Consider the following 25,496-nt stretch of genomic DNA (forward strand, 5'->3'; position numbering starts at 1 on the left):
GCAGTGGAGAGGATGGTGGGTGAGTCCATCCTCCAAAGGGGGATCCTAGAAGCACAGCTGAGCCCCCAACTCTAAAGGCACACCTTGCCTCCTACCTCTGTTGTTTTAGGGCAAGACATGGGCACCCACTGGTCCTTGCTGTAACATCTCCCCAGATTTACAGAGAAGAAGTGGATGGACATTATTTTCCCCAGAGCTGTTGAATCAAAATAATCTGATTTAACAATGACTTGGAGTGGCCTGTCTTGGTAAGTACTACTTAAAAGCAAACCTGAACCTGAGAATGGGGAAAATAAAGAAATAACAAAGAAGATGATTTGGACCTGAGCAGAAGATGATCTTGCCATGCATGAGCTACATGCACGAGCAGACAGGTAGGTCCCAGACCATGCTGCCCTCGTTTGGCTTGGCACAGGTGGTGGAATGGAGACTTTTGCTGGGGCAAGACTTCGAAATAATAGCCTTGTTTCTGGAGAAGAGGGATCACTTATGGTATTTCTATGGCTGGTATATGAGAAGTGCCCAGTGCTGCACCAATAATCCCATGCTCTCAGAGATTGTGTCCTTCCCCTCTGGACACCAGAGAGAAGCCTTACATCTCCACAGTATTTGTTCTGATTTGTTCTTCACACTGTCTCCATTTTGCTTGTTCTTTGTCAAGAATTTTAATTGTTTTGTCCTGCTCCGATTCCTATTATGGCACAGTAAAATTGTGTGATGCTATATTTAATTCGCTATGCAGTTCAGAGAAGTAAAAGAAACTCTTCAATAACAGATCCTCAGCAGATCCTGAAAACCCTGCATAAACTCTTGACACGGCCAGGCACTATTTATTCACAACATAACACAAAGCAGGACCCTGTCTGCCTGTGGCACATTGTCAAAATACACTCTTCACACTTTCTGCAGCTGAGAAAAACCTTGATGGGTTCTGGTAATTGCTCTTGCATCTGTCAGACAATGCTAAATCAGCTCTTTCCTCCTCCTCATTACTCCTTTGGGCTTACAGAAAGCAGAGAAAATGCAACACATGTCAACAAAAACATTGCTGCCCAGTTATGCATATGTTATGCCCAGACAGAGTTAACTTAGACTTTATATGAGAGAGCATACACTAATGCAACCAACAGCTTGCACATCTGCTCAGTGCTCCAGATCTTACCAATGCCTGAAAAGAAACTCTTCCAGCCCTGCAGCAGAGCTAATAAAGCACTTTCCTCTTCTACAACAGCTTTACATCCACATCAGCATCCCAGTGTTTGGGCAGGGCAGCTGTAGCCTCAGTGCAGTTCTCTGTTCTATCCATTCACTGTCTGTGGCAGCTCAGCTGTACTCACAGCAAGCTGCCATTCTGCTCCTCACACTAGGGAAGTATCTTTTGCCTCTGGCTCATCTGGAACCCAGCTCAGGCAGCAGCAATGCTCTTGGAGGCTGCCAAGAGGAAGGCACAGGAGTTTTCCTTCAATCACAGCCTTGTTAGGCTCTTCACTGTTCCAATCACTGCAGATCTGGTTTACCTCAAGCAAAGCTGCTGTGAAGATGAGAGTGATGGTTTTCACACCAGTGCTTTTCAGCGGTTCACAGGAGGCTGAATCAGTAAGACACTGGTTCTGCCCCGTGAAACTGGTACCACAGATTGGCTGTGTTTTGTGTGTCTGAACAAGGGCACAGATGAACACAGGCTTGCCATGACTTAGCTGCAAGATACTAACCTATGACATTTAAATGTACTAAGGAAAGGAAAGGATGAAGGTCAAAGTAAGGGATTGCTTGAGAGATCTGATTGCAGCCCTCCTGTGAGGAGGTCATTGAAAAGAAGGAGGGCTGTTCTTGGGGTCCATGGTGGGAGGATGAAGAAATAATGGGCATCAGTTGAAACATAAGAGATTCTGACCACATATAAGGAAAAGCTTTTTTAGTGTGACAACAGTCAAGCAGTGGGGCAGCTTGCCCAGGGAGGTTGTACAAACTCCATCCTTGGATATTTTCAAGTCACAGCTGGATAAAATCTTGACTAATTTCGTCTGACATCAGAGCCAGCCCTGCTTTAAGGAGATTGGAGAAGAGACCTCCTGAAATCCATTCTAACACAAATTACCATGTGTTTCTACTGTGCCTCATTTCTCTGCAGAGTAGCTTATCTACAAAATGGTAAACAATGTGCCTTGAAAGTTTGCTTAACTGATAAAGAATGGCACAAAACAGAGTGTGGTCTGTGGTGTGTACATACTTCCTAATCAAGAATTCTTTTTTTAGGTCCCTGCTTCATATATACGATATATAGAGGATGTACTAAGCAAACAGGATGATCAAAATCACAGTGTTGAAATTTAAAACAGCAGGCGATAAGTGCTTACACTTCATTCTGAAGAAATCTACTGATTTGCCTAAACCAAATGCAGGAACAAACTGACAAACTGTATCAGTGATTTTTGTTGCATTTTAAAGATAACTGCTGCAGAAACTGCACAGGAATTAGTCATGTTCTAGAACAAGAAAGCTAAAATTCTTTTAAATACAAAAGAAAGCTTGCTGAACAAATATACAGTTCTTTTTACTTGATGCTTTAGATTGATTCAGTTTTCTACTTTAATGTGGACATTTCCAGGAAGGGCTGTGGCAAGGGAGAAAGAAGGAGAAGAAAGAAGCTAGAAAAGTCTTTTTGGCTCAGGCTGCTATGATAATATTTAATATTTCTGGAAGTGGCAGACCACAGACAGTCTTGTGGCCATGGTTCACTCCCTGGCCACAGAGGAGGAGCTGTGACAACCTCTGAAAGCTGTTTGTCACAGTCGGCTGGATGTTTCTCTCCTCAAAGTCTGCTTCACTCCATGTGCGCCTCTCTTAGATTTCTTAGAAAAACTCTTAGACATCTACAGTATCATAAAACAATTTAAGATTATACTTGCTTTCTGTTACTAATGCTTTGTGGAACTAGGTAATTGTTTAACTGAACATTTAGAAAAGCATTAATATATTTTTCTCTGCAAATGCATTATTAATATATACATTACAATCTCTGCTGTTAAGGCTTTGTATACAATTATTAATAGACTTAAAACATTGAACGGCATGAAAATATTTTCTGCTAGGAAAAAGAAACTCAAAAGGACACATATCTGGTCTACCATCATTATAAATTAAATATTTATATTGATACTTCTACACTCCAACAATCCTAAGCCACTGTCTGCACCAGTTGAAATGGAAAGTATAAATATTTCTATTCTATTATGCACGAATTCACAAAGCCAACTTAGATGGTTGAAGAATAACAACCTGCTTTGCATCCACCCCTTTAGACCACTGACTTCTCCACCACACAATGTATTGTTTTTCTACAGAGCAGCACACTACCTATAACATCACTCCTCCCATGTAGGTTGTATTTAGAATTGCGCTGACAACTTGCATTCTCCCAGAAATGAGGAAGGCACTACACCTACAGGGATAATTTGTTTTTAATGCTTCTGGGAAGAACACATTAAAGATTTTAATGAGATTGTTTTTTCTCAAAATAGTAGGCAGTGCCAAAAATCCATGTGGGCTTAAGTATAGTACTAAAAGCAGTGAATACAGTGAAAGGCAAAACAAAAAGGGAGTGCAAAAACCCTATGCAATTACTTAACAATCAGAAATAGTTTGGGGACATTATGACAGCTGGATGATCTGGGGTTGGGAAGTAATAGTAATCCTAAATCTAATATAAAAGCTGATATTGGGTTGGCTGAAAGCTCCACACATCCCAGCAGTTTCAGACAGATGTGAGCAGGAAGACAGAATGAACTGGGAAAACATGTTCTATACTTCTCCAAAATGTATTTCCAGCTCCAGCAATTTACAGTTCAAGAACTTGCTGAGTTAGATCAAGTCTTTGATGATTTTCCAGTTGCTTTTAAGCTCATGCAAAGTTTTGGTACCCACTATATCGTGAAGCAAAGACTTCTGGCTTAACTATAGACTGAATGAAGCACTATCTCTTCTTGTTTGTTTTGAACTTTCCAAGTTCCCATTTAATTTGCTGTAGCTCAGTTCTCGTGTCTGATAAGTCAGTGAACAGTCTGGATTCCTGGTTCTTATTTGGATCTCTGAAGATTTTACATAGACTTTGATATTATCTCCCCTTCCCTGGAGACTGAAGAAACCCAGCTGAGTCAACCATGATCCCTTTCAAAGCCCTCCTACTATTTCTGATAATTGTATTGATTTTTATTTAATCCATTTCAGTTCTACCATACTACTTTTGAACTAGAGCTGCACAGGCAATTAAAGATGCAGGTGCAAACAGGGATTGATACAATGACACTTTTTATCTATATTTCTGTCTTAATAAATTTTAACAATAATCTTAAAAGTACTCAGTTTCCATTTTGATCACTGCTGAGCCCTGAGTTGATGGTCTCACAGAACCAGTTTTCACAACCTCAAGGCCTTTTTTTTCACTCGTAAAAATCAACTCAAAGTTCCTCAGTATATATGTGAAATTCAGGATTGTGGTTTTTTTCTCATATGTCAGCCTTTAATATTTATCAGATTTAATATCATCTGCCATTTTGCTCTGTGAGTAGCATAAAGTAATTAAGTTTTTCACAGTTAGCCCTACCCTGAATAGCTCATTATCAGCAACATATTTTGTAAATCACTACTGGCCTTCATTTCTATCAGTTATTTGTCCAAGTTTCATATCCATTAGCAGCCTTGCTTTTTACTTCCCTTGGGGAAGGAATCTTACTGATTGCTTTTGGAAACCATCATAGACAGTTAATTGAATCTTTATGGTTTGTGAGCTTCTTGACTTCCTCAAAGAAAGCTTTCCTGAGACACTACTTTGCTTTAAAAAAGCCATAATGGCTTTCCTTAATATGTCACCTTTTCTATGTGGCCACTAAGTTTTTTCTATTCTTCAGCATAATTTCTACTTATTTGTCTGTCAAAGAGATTGGGCTTCCAGGTCTACAGTTTCCACAATCTTCTCCAAAATCCTTTAAAAAATCTGATGTCACATGAGCAACTCTCCAGACCCCTCTGATGCTGAGGTAACTTTAAGTGAGAAGTCAGAGACAGCAGTTAGTACCTGATCCACTTTGTCTCTGAGCTGCTTGACAACTCAGGGTTGAACACCATCTGGTCTCAGCAGTTGGCTGCTGCTCACTTGTTAATGTATTCTTTCATCTTTTATACTTGCACTGTAATCCAAGACATGTTTTCCTAATTATTCCCCTTAAAGAAGCTTCCCATTATTGGAGTTTATCCATGCTCATCTATCCTATTCATAAATGCAAAAATAAATTCTGCCTTTTTTTCCTGTCTGTATCTTCTCCAGATGTTTCTTCTGTGTATGAAACAATTTATTTGCCTTACAGAGCTGTCAAACTCCAGCAGGCTCCCTGATTTGTTCTAGAAAGACTTGTTATTATTTCTTATAACTTTTGCAAGCGGACCCTGAAACTTCCTTCTGTATCCTTCTCATAAATTTGTACTTAACCCACCAGAGGTTACAAGTCCTTTCTTTTACACCCTTTTAATGAAATGTGTGTCTTATTTTATATTGTTCCTCTGTTTTTGAAAAGGAAGCAGAACACTGCTGATTTTCTTTGTCATGGTGCTACAAGGGTGTTGAAACCAAGGATGCTGCAGTTCCTTCTACAGTGTGGGTCTTTGTCAATAATATGGCACTCTTTAGGGATTGTTTTTCCTCTTCTGGCTTTCCAATAAGCAGTCACAGTTACTTCCTGAAACGTTAGATCCAGCCCTACTCTCTCCTGTGACATTTATCCAACTTAATTTGAGTTACTGAAGTTACTTATGATTGTGTTTTCTGCCTCTCAGGCTCTGATCTCCCTGCCTTGTTAGTTGGACTGGTGATGTACTCCTGGTACTGCATTTTTGCTACTTATTTCTGGGACTTCAATCTACTGAGACCTTATTTATTGACAGAATTAACTGCTAACTGGAGAATCCTCTAAGCTTTTTTAAAATACAGCATCACTCATCCACTGTCATGCTTCATCCTGCCTCAAAAACTGCATCAAAACTGATTGTTCACTTTTCCTATCAGATTTCAAAATATGAAGATAGTGCATATCTTTGATGCATCTTTGCTGCAGCTGCTTGCAAAGCCTGATTGTCTCCTGGCAAAGCCAAATGTGACAGGCCCTGTGACCCCTTGTTCATGCCTGGCTGTACAGTCAGGGTCTTTATTTATTTGGCTTCATCTGAGAGTCCAAATTAATGAACAGTTGCTTGCAATTATGGAGGAGGACTAAAGATAAGAGCTAATCCCCAATTGTGCCAACAGCTGAAATAACAGAGCAGGGAATATTTTGTTGCTGACTTGTATATGTTTTCTCTTGAATCATACCGGAAGTGATCAAGGATCTGCCCTGACTACAACTCAAACCATCAAACAGCTGACAGAACAGAGAAGCAATTTTTCACCCACCACAGAAAACAAGAGGTGTGGTTTAAAGGAACGTGAAGAAACGTCCATTATAAGGATAAAAAAACATATCTTGTATAAAATTTGAAAACATCGAAACTATCCTGCTTCAGGGCATGAGCTCATCTATCATTTACAGTGAGGGAATATTCATACACCAGAAAATGGTGGTTGTTTTCAGATCTCCTTGTGCAGCAGTTTTCTCACTGAACCATATCACTCCTTTTTAACTGAGAATGGCACCTCAGAGCCAGTTTTATCCCACCTTCTTTAAGGGCAAGCTTTTCTCCTGTCTCTCCTGACACGGCCTCTGCACTGTGTTATGCACTGTACTTCCAGCACTAATAATTAGCAGCTGCTATGCCTGGAATCGCTGATTGTTTTGCATCAATCATCTAGGTTAGGGAACCATTTTTAGATACCATAGCAATAAGTCAGATATTTAAAAAAAATCCGAGCATCAGGCAGACTGTAATGACTTAATCCATTTTCCTGCTTCATCAGCTTTCCCCCATCCGGTGCGCACAGCTTCGCTCCAGTGGTTTTCCAGCTCTTCATTTCGTGGTGCAACTTGTGACTTGTAAGGCCACGGTCAGATGGGTTTGCAAGGTCGTTTCCTCTCCCTTGCAAGTCAAGCAGCTGCTTACACAAGTGTAAAACTAAATCAAGACTTTTTAGGGTTTTTTTTTTTTTACATATCCTGCGGCGCGTCGTGTCATGAAAGGGATGATTCCCTAGAACAGCTGCGGAGAGGCCTGAAAGCCCCAACGCACCAAAGCTCCTGGGAGCACAAGGCGCAATAAAAACAGCTCAAACGCTGTAACTTGAGGGGATCGACTCGTTTTTCCACAGAGGGCGAGCGCAGGCACCGGCAGCGAGACGAAGGCGGCCGACATGAGGAGGGGGCGGCGGGCGGGGGTTTCTTGTGCGTGTGGGAAAATCCCCAAACCCACGACTCATTGCGAGGGTGGGGGTAAAAAAAAAAAAAAAAAAAAAGGCGAAGAAAGCGTTTATTTGTAACACCGGCGCGGCACAGAAGCGGCGGGGCGGGGCAGGGGCCGCGGCCCTCCCGCATCCCCTCAGCGCGGGCGGTGCCCCCGCCCCGCGCGGCGCCGCGCTCGGCCCCCATTGGCTGCGCGCCGCCACGTGCCGCCCCCGCCGCGCGCCGGCTCCGCTACCTGCGGCGGGGCCGCCGCGGCCGCGCCTCAGAGCGCCGGGGCCGCCCGCACCGCCCGCGCTGCCCGCGCTGCCCGCACCGCCCGCTCCGCCCGCGCCGCCCGCGCCGCCCGCGCCCTGCGGGGACAGCGCCCGCCGGGGCCCATGCGGCGGCGCGGGGACTGCGGGCTTGGGCTGGAGCAGTCGGCAGGATGTGCCCCACCGCCAGCGCCGGAGCTTCCAGGTCTCTCCCTCCCTCCCTCCTTCTCTCCCTCCCTCCCTCCCAGGCAGGGATGGGGAGGTGGGGGCTGCGAGTTCTGGAGGAGATGGGCGGTGGAAGTCGTGTTTGCCTTGAACTGGAGGGAAAGGATGTCTTAGCTCGAATTGTTCCCCTCTGCAATAAAATCTATAGGTTTCTGCTTCTCTGCGGGTTCCGGTAGGCGTTTTGTGAGGGATTCTGGCTCTGCATGCTTGGAGTGATGTGAATGCAAAGCAGATACGGCTTCTGCTGTTACTGCCAAAGCCTTTCTATTTGCTTCAGCGCTACTCACTAAAAGGACTTTCCTTCCTTCCCCCCCCCCCCCCCCCCCAACCTTTGTGCTGAGATTTGTTTTGTATCTATTTTTTCTATTTAAGTAGGTAAGATCAAACTATAACGCTGCTAGAGGAGGGATGTTTATTTTGCAGCTCTCTATAGTTAGGGAAATAATTAGGAAATGTTCTTTAAATTACTGGATATAAACAGCTGTGCGGTGGAAAATGACTGACTTTGTCTCCTTCTGGGGAGAAGGGTAGATAAAGATATATATTCATTATTTCTCTAAAAAAACCTCATTGAGATAAGTGCTCTTTTATGCTTCTGGAATAGATACGTCTTTTTAAACTGCAGCTTACAATGGGACTACGCAGATTCTGTTCAGAGGGGCTGTTTTCCGTGCAGACTGTGTTATTCCATCTGTTCTGCTGCAGTGAGGTTACGGTCTCCCTTTTGGATCATGCAGCAGGAAACCTTGAGCTATCTCTCAGGCACTCTGCTGGCCAAACTCAGGGAATTTCTTTCAAGAGGTCAAAATGCAGCTGGAGAGTTAGGGCATGAAAGCATTTTGGTTTATTGTCTGCTTCTGTGGGGTCGATGAGAAATGAGTTAATCCTTCTGGTTTCCTGCAACTTTTTGAGGTTTAGCATCTTTCCTTCCGTAGAGTTCCAGCAGATTGGCTAAATAATTGACAGGCAGTTAGGAGCAGGATGTAGGAAGACAGTGTGGTACCAGAAACTTCCTTTTATTGAGGAGAATGGGCTAAAAATGTTCCATTTTGTTTCCTTTGCATACATCAGTTGTGAAACATGCCAAGACTGCTGCAGAGTTGGAATATTTGGTGGGCAGGTTGTTTGTTTAGATTAAGGGACCCTGGAAGACTTCAGTAGTTTGTGAGTTATAGTAAAGGCTAAATAACCGAAAAAGACTCAGATAATGATTCAGATTTGTCATGTTGTAGTTTTCAAATTCCATGGGAGTCTGAATGGAACTTGCTCTGACAGAACAGATTAAAGCATCCCCAGCAGGCATACCCAGTACTTCAAAACAAGCTAGACAGAGGACTTCGGGATCATGGAGGAATCTTCCCTGTCACAAGCAGCTCTCACTGATAATGTAATTCATAAATTATTAAAGACTTCCTTAAAACTTGTGTAGTCTGTTATTTTCCATTACTCCTATGCCAAGGCTATTCCTTTGCTGCTCAGGAGTCTTTTGCTCGTAGTCCCTTTTTGTTTATGTCCACTTTTTCCTGTGTGCTAACATTATAGTTTTGTTTGAAAGGTTTGGTTTTGGCTTTGGTGTTTACATGTTTGGTGTATCTAAGGAAAAACTCTCAATTCTTGTTTTGCAAAGCTGGACAAGCCAAGGTCTCTGTTCTCCTTGGGAGAGGCTCTTCCTTTACTCATCCCATCAGCACTCTCTGCAGCCTGTTAGGTCCTGAAGTCTTAGGTTCAGAACTTAAGCATTAAAATTGTTTACAGCAATATTTTTTGCTGTATTGCAATTTTAATTTTTGCCTTTTCTTTAGGGGAGGCTTTTGGCATCTCCTCTCTAGCTTCTGTAAGCTCAAGTGTGATTTTACCATGATGCCTTGGAATGTTAGATGATAGTGAGGTAAAAATGCTGCTGTATTATTGACATTGTTCCATAATCATCAGTTGTTTGGTGCTATTCTGCTGCATAATTCAGATGTCATATGAAACATCTTGGCTGTGTAAGTCTGCTGTTTCTTTCACCCAGTAAAGATTAATGCTATGCCCTGCCTTTTCAGACCATTTCTTTTAGGAAAGATTTTTTTTTTTTCCCCTCAAATTTCCCATGTAAGGGGAAAACCTAATTTGTTTTGGCTTTGCAGGGGCTCAGAAATCTCTTCCATTTGTGCAGGATGAGCTCACACCAGGTGATGTCCTGGTGCCGTGGGCTTTCTTCCTCCCTTCCTGGCTGGTGTGGCTCTTCCTCTGAGTGTTGCAGTGGTGCTTCCTCAAGTGTGCATCTGTGGGCTGGGGAGGAGGATGAGGAAGGGGAGATGTGCAGGGGGGGGGTTTGGGTAGCAGCTGGCTGTTAGGCTGCAGCTCATTAACTCTGCATGTCTGTGGGCTTCAGCAGATGCTGAGGAGTGGCTGACATCAGGCTCTGAGCATCCAGAGCAGACAGCCACTGTTTCACTGAAAGAATAATAAAGTACTGGAATTGTCTTCCTAGAGATGTGGTAGAATCCCCATCTCTGGATGTGTTTAAAAAAAGACTGGACATGGCACTTGGTGCTATAGTCTAGTTGAGGTATTAGGGCATAGGTTGGACTTGATGATCTTAAAGGTCTCTTCCAACCTCATTATTCTGTGTTTCTGCTTCTAAGACCAGTAGCATGGAAGGGAAAACGGATTTGCTCCAAAAGGAAAAGGAACAAGAGGGTCTAAAAGCCTCCCTTGTAAGAAATAAACATAACTTTTTAATAGCACACTGTTCACAACAGCAGTACTTTAGGTTACCTGTTTCTTCCTGTTTGGCTGGGACACTGACTTATTGTGGTTCATTGTGAATCAGAAAAAGTCAATATTCAGATGCTGCTTTTGTCTGTTACAAAGCATCAGCAGCCCACTTAAGTGTTGAAGCACATCTTGTTGATGTTTCTTATGCTTGTTTTATGTTTTTTTTTTGCTGTTACTCACTTGAGAGCACCTGAAAGAGGATTCACAGAAAGGGCTGCAAAGTTTGACTAGAGAAAGAGGGTGCTAAGACAGATGTGAAATAAAGAGAATACCCCTGCTTTGAACATTGAACTATTTAGAACCTCATTAAGAGTTCTTTCCCTATAATATTATTTTAGCAGGCCTGTTTTGATTATTTTGGACTGCTAATGTTCAAAAAGCTTCCTGTGAATGATGCTGAGAGGAAGTGATGGTGTTACACTCTGAATATGTCTAGTTAAGCTGATAATTGGACTGTATTTGAGCTGAAACAGTTTTTTTTATGTTCTATCTGGATGATCCAATGTTAACAGCAAATTGTAGTCTAACTATGTGTATCCTTCCTAAAGGAAAAGAGTGCTCAAGTAGACACAATTATGTAAGGTTGTTAATGACTTTGAGTTGCTGGATGATGTTTCAAAGAGGATGCAGGATTGACCCATTAAACAATTAGAGGAAAACAAGCAGAGTGTCACAAGGCAAGGACAGAAGAATCATCATGCCTCTAGGACACTAATGTTGCTTGGTGGTGTTCCTGGCTCCAAGAAAAATAATTTTCACCTGTCATCCTGTTGGTGCCTTTGAGAGTTTCTGTCAACTGCTCTGAAATTCTCATTTGCTCCTTGTTTCACTTATTACCAATTGTATCCACACAAATAGGGTTCAGTAATAAGTTCTCAATTTCTGAGGAGACAGATCTTGACCTAATGAACCACAGATCATACAGACAGCATTATCTTAAATTTTAATTGTCTGATAAAAAGGCCTTTCTGGTCAAAGCTCATTTTGTAAGATGCATATTGTAGGTGCTTATAACCATATTATGGGCTAAATTTTTTTCTGCTGTCACAGATGTATTCTTCAATTAACCAAAACAACTGACTCTGTTCCTTAAAACGGATGTCAAGTGATTATTTAATTCAACAGTAATAGCCATTAAGCAGATAATATTCAAGGAAAGTTTCTCAAGTGTCTGAATATGTTGAAATGCCAACTTTGCTGTGGGATTTATATAGTGGCAGATGAAGAAATAATTGGTAGTAAGTCTCTAATTTTTTAATTTAGCTTCATATTTTTTCTGTGGTGAGATGTCAGTCCCTAATCTGCCACAGCTCCCTGGATACTGTCTCATTGTGTCTTGTGATAGGAAGTGGTTGGATGGTGATCAGGAAATTATTTGATAAACATCTAAGAGTGAATATATTGCTACAAATCATAACACAAAAGTCTCTCATGCTTTAGCATGTTCCTAGTAAATCTCCCTTGGATTATTAATATCACTGGAATTTTTCTTCACGCTTGTGGTTTTAAGCTATTTTCATCATGCACTATTGAACAAAAAATCCTTTAAAGAAGGTATTTCCGTGTTCATTATGTCATAGAAGGATATTTTCCAATTGGACACAATTCCTTTAGGATAACTTGTCAATTATTCTTTCCTCACTTTTCCTGGGTATTTTGTCAATATGGGCAAATGAAGCCAGATGAGGGGCTTTTTACTTTCCTTGTATAGATTTTAAATCCAATTTCAATGTGTGGGCAGGTTGTTAGCTTTCTTGATCTGTTAAAATTCAGCTGAAAAATTTGGATTCATTTCTGCAGAAGTCATTGGAAAGTTAACCTCATGAAGTCCATCTAGGTCCTGTGCCAGGGCAATCCCAAGTACAAATCCAGGCTGAGCAAAGAATGAACTGAGATTAGTCCTGAGGAGAAGGACTTGGGGGTGCTGGTGGATGAGAGGCTGGACATGACCTGGCCTTTGACCAGGGTAAGTGGGAATGACTTTAAATTGACAGAGAGCAGGTTTAGACTGGATATTAGGAAGAAATATTAACACTGTGAGGGTGGTGAGGGCCTGGCACAGGTTGCCCAAAGAAACTGTGGCTGGCCCATCCCTGCAAGTGTCCAAGGCCAGGTTGGAAGGGGCTGGGAGCAACCTGGGATAGTGGGAGGTGTCCCTGCCCATGGCAGGGGGTTGGAGCTGGATGATCCTGTGATTCCATGAAAGCCAGGCAGTCCTTTACTACACTGCAGTTTCTGGAGTGCCTCTTGCTAGAGGATGTTCTTTTATTTTCCATATTGGTTGTTTTGTAATAACGAATTCTTCATGTCACAAGAGAATACGTTTCCAAATTGTTTTTGTATTAAGAAATACTGTGTTTTGGATGGATAAAAATACCTTGGATTGCAGTTGTAAGACAGCAGTTTAACTGTACAGCACTTGTAGCTGTGCAGTCCTTTGTGTACCATGGGGTGCACAAGTAACTCTCCTTCAGCATTTTTTCCATCTTCAGCATTTTTTTCTTTGCAGTACCATTCTCCAACCTAATTGTTACTGGGATGAGGCTTGATTCACTGTTGGCTTAAGATTTGCCTGTCGTGTTTTATGTAAACAGAGGTTATTTGAGAAATTTCTTGTTTGATATATTGTTTCCAATGAAGAGATGGTGATGTTTGAAAGCATGGGAGGGATCTGAAGGAATCATGTTTTGATAAGGAGACTTGGGAGGGAGAGTCCCTGATTAGGGACACCTTGGGAGATTTATGGGCCTCCTATGCCACAGTAGATAAGTTACTAAGAGACCATGTTTACTCATCAGTTATTTTGTTCTTACCAATATTAGAATAGATGATTAGCAGTTGTATTCATTGACAAAAATCCTATTACTTCAAAATTCCCTGAATCAAGACTGGTTTGCCCATTAAGGCGAATTGAACAGATTGTGGGATGGATGTAGGAGGGAATTGGGAGAATTTTATACTGATTTTTGAATCAGTTTTGTAATGATTTGTCATATTCTTAGGTATCATCTGAGAGTTTCTGCTTAGTGACTGGCTTTGAAGCATAAACCAAAAAACTGCCACCTAATTTAATCATTCCTTTCATTCCCTTTTTTAATGTCTCAGCCCTTACATTTAGATTGCTGTGGATTTCGGTCCTGCAGAAGCACAAAAATCAAATCCTAGCAGTAGATGTCACCAAACTGTTTTTCATGTTGACATAAATTAATAACATTCTCTTGAAATATTGTATCAGTTTTGAAAACAGTAACTTGTCTGTTTGGTCAATAATGAGGATAGATTGAAATGTGTAATCTTTTCATGGGCTCAACTCTTGCAAGTAGTCACAGACATTAATGTTGGAGTTGTCAGTTTTTTGCCATCTGTTTTCTCCAAATGTGTCCAAAACTAATGTGTGATTAGTTTAAGTTTTCTTAGTTACTCTCTTCTAATTTCTTGCATAAAGTTTTTTGGTATATCTGTGGGATTTTTTTTTTGTCTTGTTTAAAAGCCACAGAACAGGAAATTCATACAGAATTCATTACTAGATAATAACCACACCTCAATAAAAAGTGCCTTGCTCAAGTTTTTTGTGTCAAAAAACCTTCTCTGCTGTTCAACTTTTTGTTTCTCTTTTGAAACAAGTATTGCTCAAAACCAAGTAGCTTTCTCTTATCCTTTACTGATTTTGGAAATATGTTCAAATAATTTCTTTGTCTCTGATTTAGGGGAAGAATGAAGTGAGCACGTGCCTTTTGGGTATTTTTGCACCAATTTTAGCTTCTGTTTCAATGCCTGCAGGAGCCTCACCATTCATGATTTGTAATTCCTTTACGTAAGTGTGACTTTTGGGATTAACTTTCTGGGGGCTTTCCCCTACAAGCTTCTTCATCTTGTTACACAACCTTCAAAGGCTGCTTTGTGCAGCAAGATCTTGCTATTGACTGCCTGGTAAAGCTGGGTGTTCCCACTGCTTCTGGTGGTACTGTGAGAGGGGAAAAGTTCAACTGGAGGCATCACCTGTGTGTGGTTGTGGTTTTTTGGGCTTGATGGGAGTGTGGTGAGGATGCAGGTGTGTGCCATCATCCTGCACTCACATGCAGGCTGTCTGCTCCTGTCCCCGTGCCTGCTGAGAGACCTTGGCTTTCTTTGGGTAAATCCAGGTGCTGAAATGCATTTTCTGGGGTGTGGCAGTGGTTGTGTACAACTTGATCCATGCTGCTTTTTAGCTTTTGGCATTCCCACATGAAAAGACTTCCTGAAGGCTTAAATGAATTGCTTCTGAAATACTCCAAGTGTGGAAATCATGTCTACATAAGAATAACAATGAGGCAAAAGTAAAGCATGGTGAGAAGAATAACACCACAAAAAGCTTTGGAGTAGATTGTATTAATGGATAATTTAGCCTTAGTAGCAGATTTGCACAGATCACTTAAGTTCAGTAGATGAAACAAATTTAAATCCCTTGAGTCCTCACTAATTACACCACGGTGAGTAACTGTAGAAATGTCAATGCAAAATGTGGTTATAATACCACAACACTACTGAGCTGTGTGCTGTACACAAATTGAAACATTCGCATTTATGGCTCTCAAAGCGACTGTAGCAGGGCCCCTTCCTGAAAGAATGTAATGGTCTTTGTATGCAACATCCCTTTGGTCCTCTGGGATCTTGACTGTTCTGGTTCTTTCTGCAAACTCAAAGATTTTAATTGAGGAAGACTGTGGGAAAGGTGCACTCTAAGGTGCTTGTTACTTCCACCTTGCTCTTTTGAGCACTCTTGCACCAATGAAAGGGCTTCCAGCCAGTGAAAGGGCTCATTCTCTTGAATAAGAGTGCAGGATCCAACCCTGAGTAATTTAAAAAAAAAAAAAAAAATGCCATGCTGGACATATGCATTTTGACTTGTGTTGGTCTATATTTATTGACTTGTTTGAGAAAGGAATAATCTGTCATGATCATAACTGACAAGAGTCAAACTGAAGTAAACTGTTGCAAAGGAAATGAACATTGGCATGTCACTTGTTATTATAATAAAAAATAAATCATTGTGCATACTAAGAGTTGGACTTGGAAAGGATGTGTTGAGGTGATTAATTAAATTCTGTTTCATTGTTTCTTTTTGCACATCCAGGATGACTGAAGCAGGGAGCAACTGGAATTTATTTTGCTCAGAGGCAGGGATCATTTTCTGATAGCACTAGCTATTGCAGTCTTGCTTTCCTGTTTGATTCCCTTCTGTGTTCATGACCCTCCACCTCTTCAGTTCCTTCTTTGTCTTTTAGATCTCTTGCAGGCTGGTACCAAGTTCGACTGATTCCTTTGTGCAAAATCCATTCTGACCTAGGTTCCTATGGACTATGATCAAGTTACCTCTTTATGTTTACCTGAGAAAGAATTAGTACCTGCTTTGTTCTCTAGTGAAAATAGGTGAAGCTTGTTTCCTGCTTTCTCAGTTTTAAAAAGGTCCCATTTTATGGTTCTCCCCAGCTGTGTTTGTGGAGATCTGTGGGGCTGACAGATGTAATTGCTGCCTTGTTTTGTGCTGTAGCAGCTTTCAGCAGTCACGTCCCTGCTGTGAGCCATTGGTGTTGGTGAGTGATCCCATCCCTTTCCCAAGCAGTGCTGAGTGCCTCTTGTTTGTGCTGGTGTGAGGCAGTCTCCTCTGAGGTGATCTGATTGAATGTCCCCTCTGTTCTATGTGGAGCAGTCCTGGAGCTTCCACGTGGTCTCCAGGCTGTGTTTACTCTGTGCAGCATCCTCTGGTCAGCTGCTGTTGTGTGCTGGTGTGATCTTGCTCCATGAGCTGGGGCTGCTCCCTGTGCATCCAGGCAGTGTAATCCCTGTGGAGAGCTGTCACCTCCAAGCTGTGTTAGTGTCAGGTACTGGATGAGAGCTGCTGAGTTGACTTCTCTGTGTAGTGTAGCAGGAAGGATGTGTGTCGTAAAGGTGACATTACCAGTCTTGCTGGGTTGGCACTGAATGTCTCAAGGTAGAGCAGTTCACGTTGGTGATCTGACCCTGGGATATGGTCCTTGTCACAAATTTGAAATCTTTACCCATGTGAGGTTGAATGATTTTCTGCCAACAGTAGCAGAGAGGAAACAGATGTGGATGACTCGGTTGGTGGTGTCAACACCCAGTTTTGCACCTCAGTGCTGGTTTTATTCAGCCAGTAAAGATGAGGTATTGCTCTGTGAAAATGAGCTCTGAAGGCTTCATAGGTTCCCTGACCTGCTGTTTTGTCCTGTGTCCTGACAGGTTGTGTGGTAGACGAGAGCTGGGTTTGATTTCCAGCTTAAACTGCTAGAATTGTGGGGGGATATAACTTAGCCCTTAAATTTCAGTTTACCCTTTTTCAAGACAAGTTTACCCTTCTCATGTTGGTACTGACTTCAGATTTTATAGTGCTTTCAGATCTCAAAGGGATTGTAACAAAGGTCAGCAAATGGGTGTGACAGCTCAGAGTCTATGCAATTAATAAATAATCAGGTGGGGAATTTAAGGTTCTTAGTGATGCCATAATAACCATGTTAATTATGTTTGAGGTAAGTGGTCAAGTTTCCTGCTGGCAAAAACCATTAGGGTTTTCCTGCCTTGCTCTGCTTTGTCGGTTGTAATCATTTGCATGTGACCTTGAAAGCGTGACTTGACTGTAGCCTGCTCTTCAAAGTGCTTCAGATGCTATTGTTGATCTTTGTTGATCTTTATCTCTGTCCCACCTTCACAGGGTTTTTTGGCATTTGACCTACTGCGATTATCAGTAATAATTTCTTTCTGTGCAAAGAGACTGACTTTGAGTCATCTTCTGAGCTGGATACCCTTGAAGTTGCAGTGGTCTGGATTTGATATCTGGAGGGAGTACTTCTGTCTCCTCAGCTCCTTCATCCTGGTGTTTAAGAACATCAGTTGTTTGTCCAATCAAGCAGTGTTTTCAAGTGGTCATAAAGGCTGGTTCAAATGGGTCATATCACCATAAGCAATAAAAAGAGGTGGAAAAGAGAACGAGGAAGATCATCCTTAGAGAAAAGCCTTCCCTTAGTCTTGCTATTTTTTCAGAAGTTCTTGTGACAGAACCCTTGGCAGGAGAACAGAAGAGGTGAACACCTTTGTGGTGGAGAGCAGAGAGGGTCAAGCACTGAGATCAAAGGAATGAGCAGGGCTGAAATCCTCCCCTGTGGAGGAGCAGGCTGCACCTTTCCATGGTTGGCTGATCAAAGGGAGTGCTGCTTTGGGTGAGGAGGACAGGAAAAACCCTTCCCTGTGTTCCTTCTCCCTGGGAAAACCAGCAGGCTCATACAGGTGGGCTCTTCATGGGGATTCCATTCTCACATCTTTGGTTACTGGCAGCAGCCTGGGAAAAGACGATGTGCCAGCCTGTGTTTTTCTTCCCAGAGTGAATATTGGAAAGTTCTGATAGAAACTGTGGGAGCAGCAAGATTGCTTCTTGTCAGCTAAGGATCAGTGCCTTGCCCATCTGTGAGGGAGCACTGTGCTGTCCTCCTGGGTTGTCCAATGTTCATGCAGGGAGCTGTGCTGTGCTTCCCTGGTGCTGGCAGCCTCCTGGTCCTGCAGTGGGCCAAGAAGAATTATTCCCTCCACACCCTCTCTGGTGCCTGCTGTTGAAGTTGCTGCCCATGTTGTTGGGGCTGCTGAAGAGTTCAGTGGTGGATTCAGAGCAGTGATGATGAGATAAGTTTGGCCTTGTGGAAACTGGGGAGATGATTTAAAAGATGAGCTCCTATTTTGGGGATGGCTTGTATGGGTTTTGTATGCTGAGAGCATCCTTGAAGCCTAAGGGGGGGCATAGCACAGGGATTTGATTTTGAGTCTGGTATCCTGCATACCCTGAGCATATTGTTTAGATTGTTTGATTAGATCAAACAAAAGTGCTTGGCAGTAAATGCTGTAATCAGCAATTGTTAGACTTCAGGCTTATGAAGAGTGCAAAGACCTGGGCAACATTTTTAGAATCATGTTTTGGTGATGCAGCTGAAATGAGTGAGTTATTAATCACAAGGATCTCAGGAGCAATTCAGTGTTCCTGGCACCATAACTAAAAATTGCAGTCTTCTCTGGGAAACAAAATTGTCACTCTATGGGTGTCCTGTGAAATTTTTTTCAATTCAGCAAAAGTTATGATCTCTTTTTCTTTCTTTTTTACAGCAATGCTGAGTGACAATAACTCTGTGAAGCTGAAAAGTGATCATTCACCTCCTGTGCAATGGTGTAAGGTGGCTGCACATGAAGATGAGGAGACCAAGCTGGTTTTTAAAAGGTACTCGCAAGTAAGTGTCATTGTCACAGCTGCACAGAGAGCAGTTGTTCTAACCCCAGCCTGGGCAATTGCAAAATGGATGCAGAAATCAAGGCATGGGATTACCACAGGCTGTGAATGGAGGGTTGAGCACACAGCTTTCTGTGGGACACTGAAAACATATTGTGGAGCCCACGATAACTTGTTGTAGTACCTGTCTTCCCAAGCCAAAGTGAGATCCTAGTACTTTACTCACAAGTATTTCCAATCTTTTTTGTATGCAGATAAATAACAATGCTGAGACTTCTGTACAGTCTGATAACTGAGGAAATGGAAGGCCAGTGGATGTTGAGTGGGTATCCTGGGGAGGTATTTTCATTTAGTTATTTTGTTATGAAGACTTCTGGAATGCTGCATCAAAAACCTTACTCCACTGTTTATAGCTTGACATCAAATTAGAGCTAAAAGGGTGTGTGCACATGTAGATTCAGGACCATATTTTATACCTAAAACCTTCACTACTGTGATGCCATGTGAATTTTTAGGTCTGAAAGCTAAAAAAACCCAAACTGTTACATACACAGGTGGATATTACCCGAGTGATGCAACCCCAGCTGAATCTGAGGATACTTGATAAACTCCTGGAGGAAAACCAGCCTTGTTTGTCAGCTGTGAATCTCCTGCTTTCTGCCTGTTGGCTGATCTCCAGGGGTTGCTGCCTAACATGCTAATGAAGCTCTTAGATCACCTATCAGTGGAAAATGTAATTTAGTTAAGTGAGATGTGAGAATAGTCCTACTTTTCCAGTGGTCACCTTGTTTGCAGCCTGTACTGCACACTGACTGCTGGGATTGCATCTATGAGTTCATATAGTACAAGCTTTTTAAAAAAAAAATATTGGAAATCTGTGTTAACTTTATCTGAGTTTCAAGAAGCATTGGGCATTTAATAACTTGTACATTTTTAAAGACATTTAAACAAATGTCCAATCTTTAGGAAACAATAGGAAATTAAAATCATTAAGAGAGCTCAAACTACATATTTGAGCAACAACCACAGCTTTAATCAAATAATGATATAAATATTCTACAGATGGATATACCATGAAATGAGCTAAGTGACTTCTTGGATATCAACAGTGATATTCTTTAGGAATGAGAAATTAGTAGGTCAAAAATATGAATAGTCTGCGTTCTTCAATCTTAAAGCTGAGACTTTTTCTGCTGCGTGTTTTGGGGGTGTAAGTAACTAAGGCTTTTCAGCCTGAGTGTCTGAGTTCTGCATTCTGGCCTGCCAGCGAGATGAAAGTTTTATTTCAGTGGTGGCCATTGGCCCAAAATTCAGCAGTTTGAAGTTCCAGCCTTTTTTTCAGCTTGCATGGAAATATGTTTTCTAAGATATGACCTTTAAAGAAGAAAAAAGTTACTCTTGGTTTCGTTATTGAGGAGAACTGCTTGACTCATCAGATATGCATTTAAAGTATATGAGGCAGGCATTTTCTAAGCATCTACATGTGTCCATGCTTTTGTGCAGATAACTTTGAAGAGTTATACAAGACTTGAAGTGAACAAAGCAAAAGGGGTTTTTATTTTGTTTGATTCAAATGCAAGTATTCACATAAAGTTCAACTTAAATTTGCTTTAAAATACTGCTTTAATAGTTGATTGAACATTAGAAAAAAAAAATTTTGTTTTTCTCTCCTACCTGTCACTGTCCTGTTGATTTTTAGAGTTCTTGCACTATTTGTGGTTGGAGGGTGCTTCCTTTATATCCTCAAATTACATCTTGACCCTGAGGAATGCGACAGAACAAAAATGCCGTATGTGGACCTCGATCGTGTAAGGGTTGGTATAGTTTGGCTTTCTTTTCCACTTGGCTTAAAAAACAAGTTATTAATTGACAATACAAGACTTACAGGGCTCTACAACAAAGAACTAAAATGCTGAAATGATCTATTGAGCAGAAGTATATTTTGCCTCATTTCATGCCATAGACGTTCTGGTTTTTGTTCTGGTAAAATGACAGCAGAAGCACTTAGAGAAACAGAGTTTATAGGGGTAAAATTAGATAACTCTGGCTTTAAAATTTGAAATGGACATATCATCATCCCATTTTGTCAGTGCAGTTGACACTGGTTGCAAATGTCCAAGAGGGTGCTGCTGTTATTTCATTTATTCATTCAAGGTAGCAACTACTTACTTTAACTACAGTTTTGCATGCGGCTTTTAAAGAGGTGTAACAGAAACCATTAAAGCCTTTGCTACTTATGTTATTTGCACTTTATAACAGAACTTACCTGGTTTAGGACTGTTACATCCTATCTTTGAATGTCTCAAATGCTGAAAGGCAACTTCCAGCAGAAACCCTGCCTTAGGACAGTCTAATCTTAGCATTACTGCACGTGCATCTTCCCCCACTTGCCATCATCTTCAGTGCCCATCTTTCCCCTTCTGAGCCTCTTTGCCTCCCCTTTTTTCTCATTTGACTTTTTTGTTTTTTTCAGTAACATTCCTGATCCTGAAGAACAAACATATTAAACCAAGCATACCTGAAGGCTTAATGGACTGTGTTTATTGCTATCTCAAAAAGTACATGCTTTGCCTACTGTGGTGTTTATGCAGAAACCTTCATAATGGTGGTAGAGGAAGTTCTGTAGGTTAATCTTGGTTAAAAGATTAAAAAAAATGCCAAAACAACAGCAGTAGAACTTCCCTCTCTGCTCTTTCAGATACACACTATTGTTCCTTAAGAGTAGAGGAGAACTAAATTAACAGTGGATTTGAGTCTTGTGCCTCTGACCCCTGTGTTTGCTCATGGGTTTTTTTAAATTACAGTGGAGGAACTCTTGCTGTTTCTTTTTTACATCAGATGCCAGCTTGCCACTACAGATTTCTAAAAATGTACACTAATAGTGTTTTGTTTTTATTCTGAGATGGATCAATGTGTAGTTTTGTCTGTCACTTTAATCTTTTTATGCAATATGGAACTGTAGTCTCTTATTTTGATGACTAGTCTTTGAGAGAAGGCCCAAAACATCCCCACCTAGCATTCCTTTTAAAATCATTTAGTGATTAGCACTTTAGCAGTATTTATGGAAGAAGTGTTGCATCATTCTGATGAGTAAGTCCAGCTGTTCTTGCACAGAACTTTTACCCAATGAATGAGTCTCTGGTGGAATCTCAGAGCAGAACTCAGGTCATGCAGTTGAGCAGAGTGCAATTCCACTTGCTGCTAAATTAGACAGGTAGAAGTAGGTGTAGGTTTTTTTAATTTGGTGTTGCAAATGGTGGTACAAAAGGCTCATTTTCACTTAGCACTTCTACTAGCCTAATATATTCTTTACAAAACCTCGTGTCTAGATTTAAGTGATTGAGTGAAGAGGAATTCCTCTGCAGGTTTTTGCTGTGCACTGGCTCATACCTACATCTGAGTAAATGCTCCAAATTTGTTGTACTTCCACACTGAAGTTTTCTTTATAACCCTTGTGTTTGCTAAACTGTTGGTGGTCAGCTGGTGGCCCACATTTTGAGGATTTTCACATTTTGAGGATTTTGTGCAGCTGGCTTTCCTGGCTGAATCCTGTGTGTTTTGTTTCAGAGGGCTCAGCAATTCACCAGCGCCGCGCTGCAGGAGCAGTGCCGACCTTCTTACGCGAAGAAAGAGATGAGGAAGCTGTTTGCAGAGAAATACAGCATGGACATATCACCCTTTGTAAGGAAAAATATGAACAAAGATGAAGCTTTATTTAAATATGAACCCCCATTTGGATTTCACAAGTTCTCTGATAAACTTAAAGATCTCCTTGAACTCTTACCTGAGCACGATTTACCTGAAGATTTGAAGTCAAAGCACTGTAAGCGCTGTGTTGTTGTTGGCAGTGGTGGAATTCTTCATGGATCAGAGCTGGGTCACTTATTGAATCAGTTTGATATTGTTATAAGGTATGTCCTTTCCATTTAAGGAGTCCAACTACATCATTACTTTATGAGCCAACATTATTTTTTAAGGGGAAAATGTCTCCATCATTGATACAACTTATAAGACTGTTTCTGAAAGTGCTTTTGATAAATTTGCTTGGGACTGGGTGGAATTTGAAGTCTTAGGAGCAAAATAAACTGTCATGTTTACAGGAAAGGAATTCAGTATAATTATTTGTGAACTTCAGGTACAAAAATCACATGGGCAGAAACTAGATAGAAACTAGTGACATCTTAGACAAGTAGACACAACTAGATTTATCCCTTCACATTTTAAAGCTTTCAAATCTTAAACTTCAGGACTTAAGGACTCGCCTCTGCTTTTTTCCCCATGGCTAGTTTGGATGCTTATTTGAAAGATTTTTTTATGACAGCTATTTCAAACACAATAAAAATAAATTGGTGTTTCAATACACAGTTTGCTTAGACATTTTATAGCACACTTACCTTCCCTTATCTTTATGAGGTCATTGGCTGTTTTCTGTGATTGCCATAATCTCTGACAGCTGAATTACATGCTCTGTATTTGTGCCTTCTGAACATTACAGTTTGAACAACCTTGTTTTGAATCACGTGAAGTCACAAATAAAATTAATACCAGCATTTTCCCAACTTGTTTTGTAAACTGTGGCTTGCTCATCTTAAAGGGAATATTTCATTGAATCAATAGCCCTTATTCAAAGGTAAACAAACTTGTTAGCATGTGGAGGGACAGAGAACTTGGATTAGCTGTCCTCTGAAATAGGGGCTGGCAGGATGAAGGTGATTTTTCTGTCGATGTAGAAAAGTTTGCAGGACTTGAGCTATTCTGCAGAACTCATGGAGGGAGATGATGCCTTTCTTGCCAGCAGTGTGCCATCTCTGATGTTTTTAGTGAGCTGGAAATGATATAAACCCACAGGATGCATTACATTGCATTGGAGGGATAATTGAATGATTTTTTGTGTGGAATACTTGTTTATATATATATATATAAATATAAATGTATGAAAAGGATTGCAGAGGCAATTTTCTGTGTGTTTTCTTCCTCTTCCATTTTTAAGCCTCTTTGAGTTGAAACAAAGCAAGAGATACAAAGTTCTGCAATGCTGTCTTAAGTCACTTTATTCTTCAGGCTTTTCTTTCCCAAGTACTGCACTTGTGCCATTTAATCTAGAAATAGAATTGGCTTCCCCCCAAAGATAAAAGGGCTGGAAGAGTGCACTAGGCAAGAACATGGGGGTTGTGAGAAAACACTGTAGCCTGTTCTGTTCAAAACCTCTGGGCCAAATAACAAGTTTTTGCTTAGTGTCTGATATTTTAATGAGATTTTAGCCTGTTTATTTAGTGCCTCTCCATTGTGGGTTTCTTTTCCCCCAGGTTAAATGATGCACCAGTTCAAGGCTACACGGATCATGTTGGTAACAAAACAACAATACGGATGACTTACCCTGAAGGAGCCCCCCTTTCTGAGCATGAGTATCCTCCTGCAAGCTTGTTTGTGGCTGTTCTGTTTAAAGGAGTTGATTTCAACTGGCTTCAAGCCATGGTAAAAAATGAAACCTTGGTATGTAATGTCTCATGTACCTGTATTTTTATTTGTTTGTTTTTTTTTTTTTTCTAATGCTTAAAGAAGCTGATTGATCTGTTACTTCCTGGCTTATCATGCTGAGGATCTTTTATATAATCTTGTAGGGTTTTTTTAGCTCTGTCTCCTAGTTACAGTTGGACCTGCATTTGTGTTGAAACCCCATGCTGACAGTAACACTTCTTTTGTTTGTGGAGATATTGGTGGTTTGCACCAGGCTACGTGACACACTGAGTGTTTGCTGAGGTGGAATTAATTTCACATTCGGTTTAAGTGACTTGAACAAATATGCAGAGCCCAAAATAGAAATCGGGTTTCTGAATGCTAGTCCATTTTTCTAGCAGCTGAAGTCTGTACTGCTACAATGGGCATACATGAAATTAATGTGTAATTGAACATTTGTCTGAGGTTCCTAAATGATGAGTTTGCTTATTTTTCACTAAACATTTACAGACATTCCTAAGGAACTGAAATTCTTTAGTGCTGAGATTCCTAAGGGTTTGATGTTTCCAAATCAATGTGAGTTGGTGGCTTTCACCTCTTTTAATCTGCAGGCAGATAATTTCAGCAAGTAAAAATTACTGAGAGAGATTCAGAAGGCAGCCTGTCAAGTCTTTTAGCAGTTTGATCTCTGCTAGTTTAGGTACTCCAAATTCCTTTCTTAATTCTGTGAATTTTACAATATGAGAAGGTCTATTTAATCTTGTCTGTGACTGTCTACTACTACACTGAAGAGTTAGGAAGATGCTTAAGGGACTGGAGCATCTCTACCATGAAGGAAGGCATAGAGTTGGGAGTGTTTAGCCTGGAGAATAAAAGGCTTGGGGGGATCTTATTAGTGTACATAAATATCTGAGGGGAAGGTGCAAAGAGGATGGAGCCAGGCTCTTTTTGGTGGTGCCCAGTGATAGCACAAGAGGGAAGTTGTCAAGTTGAATGTCCAGGGACATCTTTCTTAAAATCATCTAGACATGGTCCTGAGCATCTGGCTCAAGGTCTGCTTGAGCCAGGGGAGTTGGACCTTGTGATCTCCAGAGGCCCTGTCTAAATTCAGTGGCTCTATGATTCTACTTTTATTTGCAGCCCTACTTTCAA

At 41.1% G+C, this 25,496-nt stretch overlaps 1 protein-coding gene across 12 annotated transcripts in view; it reads left to right on the forward strand.

Moving 5' to 3' along the window:
- The first annotated feature begins 27 nt into the window (after positions 1-27).
- Positions 28-25,496, forward strand: part of ST3GAL5 (ST3 beta-galactoside alpha-2,3-sialyltransferase 5) — a 30,177-nt gene continuing 4,708 nt past the window's right edge. The window contains exons 1-5 of one of the 12 annotated variants that reach the window (XM_077782698.2): positions 35-248; positions 18,767-18,878; positions 20,587-20,701; positions 22,455-22,798; positions 24,194-24,380. In XM_077782698.2, the coding sequence (XP_077638824.2) occupies positions 18,769-18,878; positions 20,587-20,701; positions 22,455-22,798; positions 24,194-24,380 (756 nt within the window). In that variant the 5' untranslated portion in view covers positions 35-248; positions 18,767-18,768. The other 11 variants (XM_077782699.2, XM_085577494.1, XM_021535713.2 and 8 more) reach the window with 11 other exon arrangements.

Source organism: Lonchura striata, chromosome 4 (assembly GCF_050655825.1).
Source record: "Lonchura striata isolate lonStrDom1 chromosome 4, ASM5065582v1, whole genome shotgun sequence".
NCBI classification, from domain to species: Eukaryota; Metazoa; Chordata; class Aves; order Passeriformes; family Estrildidae; genus Lonchura; species Lonchura striata.